The sequence below is a fragment of the Oncorhynchus nerka genome, linkage group LG10 (genome assembly GCF_034236695.1).
Source record: "Oncorhynchus nerka isolate Pitt River linkage group LG10, Oner_Uvic_2.0, whole genome shotgun sequence".
Lineage (NCBI taxonomy): Eukaryota > Metazoa > Chordata > Actinopteri > Salmoniformes > Salmonidae > Oncorhynchus > Oncorhynchus nerka.
Genome location: NC_088405.1, coordinates 102936363 through 102943862, shown reverse-complemented (window position 1 = coordinate 102943862; position 7500 = coordinate 102936363). Strand labels below are relative to the sequence as shown.

Sequence of the window (7500 nt, the reverse complement as noted above, 5' to 3'; positions counted from 1 at the left end):
GAGAGAGCTCTTTCGAACAGGACAGTGCCCGAATGTTTGTTTCTAGACCCCCCAGGCCGCAGGCGTGGTCGAGGACAGCAGGGTTCGGTACACAAATCAAGGGTTCTCGGTAGATCAGGGTCCAAAACCGCCAACAGGTAAGTCCAAACAGTCCAGGTCATACACGGTAAATCCATCAGATATATTATCACTTCCTCTTTCTCAATGGTCCACAGCTCCTTGCTCTCTCTCTCTTCCTGGTGTGGCTTGACCCGTAATATGTGGGTCGGCCCCACCTTGCTAGCGTTCCCTTTGCTTCTGGCTATTGTCGTTTTTGGCGGTCGACTATTTTGGGATCTGTAGTTCTTGTAGGGGTGGCCATTTTGTGCTTTGTAGTTCACCATCTGGCCATCCCTTAGTGAGAGGTCAGAGCCTGTGTATTAGTTCTGCCCTCACATATCTGCCATTTATCACTCTGCCCCCTTCTTTGCCATTAACTCTAGATCACCTTTACTCCACACATAGAAACGCATACAAGGCCCTCCCTCGCCTTCCCTTTAGCAAATCAGACCATAACGCTATCCTCCTGATTCCTGCTTACAAGCAAAAACTCAAACAGGATGTACCGGAAGTGGTCCGATGAAGCGGTTGCTAAGCTACAGGACTGTTTTGCTAGCACAGACTGGAATATGTTCCAGAACTCATCCGATAATATTTACATCAGTCTCCTTCATTAATAAGTTCATCGACCACATTGTCTCCACAACAACCGTACATACATACCCCAACCAGAAGCCATGGATTGCAGGCAGCATCCGCACTGACCAATCGGTTAGAGCTGCCGCTTTCAAGGAGCGGGACATTAACCCGGACAATTATAAGAAATTACACTACGACCTCTGACGAGCCATCAAACAGGCAAGGCATCAGCAATAGTCTTGGTAGCCATTTTCCATAGATTAGGGCCTAATTAATTGATTTCAATTGACCTATTTCCTTATATGAACTGTAACTCATGAAATTGTTGAAATTGTCATGTTGAGTTTATATTTTTGTTCAGTATAGATGCCTGTAGGCTATCTAAGTTAACTTATTTTCTTTGATCTGCATGTTTCTGTACTTGATTTAGTTTTATTATATTTACAATGTCACTTTGATTCCTTTACTATGTCACTTTTGTTGCCATTTTACTGTGTGAGAAGCCTGTCAATAAAACATTTAATTTGATTTGACAGGAAATCCCCAACTGTTTTTCAAATGAACATGGCATCCAACGTATCTTAAATAATACAAATAGATCCAAATAAGTGGTGACAGGGTGTAATCACGCCACTGGCTTGACGCTGAAAAAGCATCTTGCCTCTGATTGGCAGCTGTAGTGTAGCGGGTTGGGAGAGGGACGGTAGGCTGCGTGAGGAAAACGGCACGTGACTGGCAGGAGCAAGGCTGCTGCTTGACAAAGTGTCATATCACCCCATGAATGAGGCAATTGGCAAAAAAAACTATTGCAGAGCGTGCGACCACTCTGGAGGGACACAGGCCTTCGGATTGCTAACTGGGGAGAGGTGATAGAGGTGACATGACATACCCAGAGTAACCCAGGCTCCAGCCTCCATCTTCCTGAGGTTGGTCAGCACACAGGGGTCTCTGAAGAAACTCTTGACACACACACACACACAGACATTACTATTGACCCTTTACAAGGTGCAGTGCCTGGAAACAAACGTGTGTGTGTGTGTACGTTAACTCACCAGAGTAAAGTCGTGGCTGTTGTATGGGTAGAAGTTCTGGTCAAAGCTGAAGGCCTGGGCTGAGATGCGCCCTAGCATGGACCTGACACACACACACACACACACACACACACACACACACACACAAATCCATTAGCTGGTTTCACTAGAGAACTGACACACTGATATACCTAGCTAGTTTGTCTTGTCTACATAGCTGGTCTGCTAACGTTAGTAACAGTAGCTAGCTAGGATGATGTTGATAACTATAGCTAACTAGCTATAAACATAGACAAATAAATGACACAAAACCATAAGATCTATAACGTAACCATTTCATGAGTAGTTGTAGCGTGCTTTTGTCCTGAAGGAAGGAAAATGTCTTGGTTGGGAGGAGGTTGAAGGAAAACTTAGTCTCAGATGCCATGTCGACCGTCGGGTTGTTGATGTCTATTGGTCACCATGGCGACGGAACCCCGCTCAACCAAAAGGCGCGTTCGTAAATTCTCTGGCGCTATGGAAAGCCAAAATGTTCAGATCGTCCTACATGGAATTCGTCTTAACACTTGTAATTAACATTTTTCACAAGCTTTTTTAGGAGTCAAAAGTCATTTTTACATGTGTTCATTACACCTGTCCAGTGTGCATTTACAGGTGATTAGAACGCTTGTTATGGTCATTGTTACATATATTCATTACACCTGTCCAGTGTGCATTTACAGGTGATTAGAACGCTTGTTATGGTCATTGTTACATATATTCATTACACCTGTCCAGTGTGCATTTACAGGTGATTAGAACGCTTGTTATGGTCATTGTTACATATATTCATTACACCTGTCCAGTGTGCATTTACAGGTGATTAGAACGCTTGTTATGGTCATTGTTACATATATTCATTACACCTGTCCAGTGTGCATTTACAGGTGATTAGAACGCTTGTTATGGTCATTGTTACATATATTCATTACACCTGTCCAGTGTGCATTTACAGGTGATTAGAACGCTTGTTATGGTCATTGTTACATATATTCATTACACCTGTCCAGTGTGCATTTACAGGTGATTAGAACGCTTGTTATGGCCCTTTTTACATATATTCATTACACCTGTCCAGTGTGCATTTACAGGTGATTAGAACGCTTGTTATGGCCATTGTTACATATATTCATTACACCTGTCCAGTGTGCATTTACAGGTGATTAGAACTTGTTATGGTCATTGTTACATATATTCATTACACCTGTCCAGTGTGCATTTACAGGTGATTAGAACGCTTGTTATGGCCATTGTTACATATATTCATTACACCTGTCCAGTGTGCATTTACAGGTGATTAGAACGCTTGTTATGGCCCTTTTTACATATATTCATTACACCTGTCCAGTGTGCATTTACAGGTGATTAGAACGCTTGTTATGGCCCTTTTTACATATATTCATTACACCTGTCCAGTGTGCATTTACAGGTGATTAGAACGCTTGTTATGGCCCTTTTTACATATATTCATTACACCTGTCCAGTGTGCATTTACAGGTGATTAGAACGCTTGTTATGGTCATTGTTACATATATTCATTACACCTGTCCAGTGTGCATTTACAGGTGATTAGAACGCTTGTTATGGTCATTGTTACATATATTCATTACACCTGTCCAGTGTGCAATTACAGGTGACATTAACTCTCTAACCCAGTTACTGTGTGGACTGAAGGGGGGGGGGGTACCAGGGGGTGCAACTACAGCCAGCCAGCTCCCTACCCCAGTGATATGGGGGAGAGGGCCAGAGAGGGCTGAGGCTGACCCAGAGAGGGGGGCCTGACCCCCGGAAAAGGGTGCCTATGGCCACAAGTCCGGCTAGTCGAAAACCTATCAACTAGACTCCGTAACATCATCCTTTTCAATAGAAAGTGCAAACATAACGGCATAACATTAAGTTCTTAACAGTCAAGTCATAACAATTGAAAAAGCATTTTCTTTTTACTTCAGTTGTCATCTTCCTTTTAATTTTTGTTTAAATTAACAGAGGACAAGTTAACAATCCCTTGCTTACAGAGTAAGCCTGTCCGGTGGCTTGCACAGCCGGCCCACCCGTCAGTAAGTATTGGCTTACAGAGTAAGCCTGTCCGGTGGCTTGCACAGCCGGCCCACCCGTCAGTAAGTATTGGCTTACAGAGTAAGCCTGTCCGGTGGCTTGCACAGCCGACCCACCCGTGAGTAAGTATTGGCTTACAGAGTAAGCCTGTCCGGTGGCTTGCACAGCCGGCCCACCCGTCAGTAAGTATTGGCTTACAGAGTAAGCCTGTCCGGTGGCTTGCACAGCCGGCCCACCCGTCAGTAAGTATTGGCTTACAGAGTAAGCCTGTCCGGTGGCTTGCACAGCCGACCCACCCGTCAGTAAGTATTGGCTCTGACAGGAATAGGATTAGGGCCACGAGCTGGAGAGCTTGGTGGGGTAGAAGCCTCAACTTCAGTTGGCTCATGTCTCAATTCTGCACCCCTTACCCTTAGGCCTGGACTGTGATCCAGCTCATCTAGGTGAGTGTATGGCGTGTTCTGGTTTGTCTGCTCTGCTACGCGCAGATCCACCTGATTGCGACGATAGAGGGAGCCACCAACATCCACCAGGTAAGAATGTGGTGCAACTATCTGCTGGCATGTGCCCAGCCTCCAAAGTCCTGTGTGGTCTCCCGGCAGCGGTTTCATCCTTATCGTTTCACCCACATCCAGCTCTGGTAGGCCTCGAGCAGTCCGGTAGAAGCACTTAGTGAGCTGCTTTCTGTGACGCAGTTTGTCCGTGATGCCAACCATGACGCAGGGCTCAAGTAGCTTGTTAGCTACGGGGATGGTAGTCTTCAGACGTCTGGACAGAAGGCGTTGTGCTGGGCTGCTGTCCATGTTTTAAGTGGGTGTGTTCCTCCACTGTAAGATCGCTTTCCATGGGTCGTTACTGTCGCGCAAGGCCCTGCTTAACAGGTTTTTTGCGATCTTGACAGCTGACTCTGCCTTGCCATTTGCTTTTGGGTGTCTTGGAGAGGAGATCACGTGGTCAAACTCCCATTCTGAGGCAAAACGCTTGAACTGTGCAGTGAATTGTGGGACATTGTCTGTGATTACCTTGTCAGGCTGACCTTGCCTTGCAAACTGCGCCTTGCAGCGCTTTATGACCGTCTCTGCAGACAAGTCAGGGAGCAGTTCAATTTCCCAAAAGTCAGAGTAGTGATCAACGATGAGCAGATAGTCCTTTTGTCTGTGGCTGAATAAGTCCATGCTGACGATTTGCCAGGCCCTTGTGGGCAGTTCGTGTGACATCATGGTTTCCTTTTGCTGTTCATGAGCGTACTCGTTGCATGTGGTACAGTTGCTGACAAAGTCTTTAATTTCTGCTTGCATGTTTGGCCAGTATAATGTTTCACGAGCCTGGCGGTAGCATGCGTCACCTCCAATGTGACTGGAGTGTATGTGGGTAAGCACCTCTGGACGTAGTGATTTGGGAATAATGACCTTCTGACCTCTGAACAAGACACCATTTTGCACGCTGATGTCATCTCGAAAGGTCCAGTATTCTCTCACTGTGAAAGGTGTCTCCTCTTTCAGGTATGGCCAACCTGCGAGAGCCATGGACTTCAGTGACTATAGGTGTTCGTCCTTGTCAGTGTGTTGCCTGATCTGGGCTAGGCGGTTGTCTGTGACGTTTAAGTAGTCTGCATGATTGATCTGTTGAACATCTTGTTGTTCCTGCTGTAGCGAACAGATGGCCTGCCACTGATAGACAGTGCCTCTGCCTGTACATTGTGCTGTTGCCCTGCTCAGTGTGTCGCTGATGTACATCTCTGGTCCTGGCTTGTAAATTACCTTCAGGCTGTAGTTTTGCAGATTCAGGAGCATGCTTTGAAGCCTCTTGGGCGCGTTGAGGAGAGGTTTACTGAATATGGCAATGAATGGTTTGTGGTCAGTTTCAGCGGTGACCAGCTCTCGACCATACAGGAGAAAATGATGCTGAGGCGCTCTTTCTCAATTTGTACACAGTTTTGTTCGGTGGGGGTGAGCGCTCTCGAGGCAAACGCGACGGGCTGGCCTTCCTGCATAAGGCAACATCCAAGTCCCCTTTGGCTGGAGTCGCTCTGGATTGTGACAGGCCTCGTGATGTCGTAGTAGCGCAACACCTGCACTGCGGCCTCGTGCTTGGGTAGCCAGTGCCATGGTGTGTTTTTGTCCAGCCATGGTGTATCTTTGGGTCCGGCTTCAGGCTTTTTTCCGAGATAATGTGGCCATGGAAGTGGACGTCTTTCACCTTGAACTGCAGCTTCTTCAGGCCAAGAAGAAGCTTAACTGATCGGCAGCGCTCCATCAGTGCCAGGAGCTTCACATCATGGTCGCGTTCTGCTTCTTCGTCTGTGTCACCACAGCCTACGATAAGGACATCATCGGCGATGGGTTCAATGCCCTTGAGCCCAGCCAGTAACTCGTGCTGCTTGCGTTGGTCTACCTCAGGTGCCACTGAGACACCAAACGGGAGCTTGAGCCAGTGTTTCCGACCCCAGGGGGTCCAGAAGGTAGTCATGAAGCTGCTTTCTTCGTCCAGCTTGCATTGAAGGAATGCATCTCGGGCATCCACAAAGGTGAAAATCCTGGTCTTGGGAAGCGTATAGAGGACATCCTCTATAAGGGATCGTTTCAGTGCTTGGTTCAGATGCTTTGGGTCGATGCAGACCCTCAGCTTCTCTGTTTTTTTCACTATGACCACATTGCTGATCCAGTCCGTTGGTTCAGTCACAGATGTCATGTGGCCATCGGCCTCATACTTGTCCAGCTGGGCCTTCACAGCCACTTTCATTGCGCAGGGCACATTGCGAGGAGCACACTGGACTGGAGTGATACTCTCATCCACTTCAAAGTGTACCTCCCCAGGCACAGATTCAACGGGCATGTTGAATACATCGTCATATCTGCTGAGTAGTTGTTCTTTGGACAGGGGTCCATGCTGGACATGATCCACAATATGCAGGTCATTTGGTACAGTGAACTGCATCAGTCCCAGGCGTTCGCATGTAGAGCCTGAGAGGAGAGGATGTTGACTGGTTTTCACAATCTCAAACTCTAGCTTGTGTTTGCGTCCCCGAATAACACATTCGGTCTCAAAGGTGCCCATAGAGCTCATTAGCTCTCCTGAGTACAGCTTTAGTCTAGTATCACTGGGCAATAGATGTGTGTCAGGTGCCAGATTGATTTCGTCTTTGTGTCTTTTACAATTTGATTTTATTTGAGACTCAAAATTGAGCTCAGGTGCATCCTGTTTGCATTGATCATCCTTGAGATGTTTCTACATCTTGATTGGCATCCACCTGTGTTAAATTCAATTGATTGGACATGATTTGGAAAGATATATAATGCCAATCAAGCCATGATATATAACACTGTCTATATAATGCCCACAGTTAGCACATGTCAGAGCAAATACCAAGCCATGAGGTCGTAGGAATTGTCCGTAGAGCTCCAAGAAAGGATTGTGTCGATGCACAGATCTGGGAAAGGGTACCAAAAAATGTCTGCAGCATTGAAGGTCCCCAAGAACACAGTGGCCTCCATAATTCTTAAATGGAAGAAGTTTGGAACCACCAAAACTTTTCCTAGAGCTGGCCATCCGGCCAAACTGAGCAATCGGGGGAGGAGGGCCTTGATCAGGGAGGGGACCAAGAACCCAATGGTCATTCTGACAGAGCTCCAGAGTTCCTCTGTGGAGATGGGAGAACCTTCCAGAAGGACAACCATCTCTGCAGCACTCCACCAAT

At 46.7% G+C, this 7500-nt stretch overlaps 1 protein-coding gene across 1 annotated transcript in view; it reads right to left on the bottom strand.

Annotated features, from left to right (window-relative positions):
• Positions 1–2173, bottom strand: part of cfap300 (cilia and flagella associated protein 300) — a 5909-nt gene extending 3736 nt beyond the window's left edge. The window contains 4 exon segments of the mRNA XM_029644503.2: positions 1568–1637; positions 1731–1812; positions 2042–2151; positions 2153–2173. Of these exon segments, the coding sequence (XP_029500363.2) occupies positions 1568–1637; positions 1731–1812; positions 2042–2151; positions 2153–2173 (283 nt within the window).
• Positions 2174–7500: the final 5327 nt, after the last annotated feature.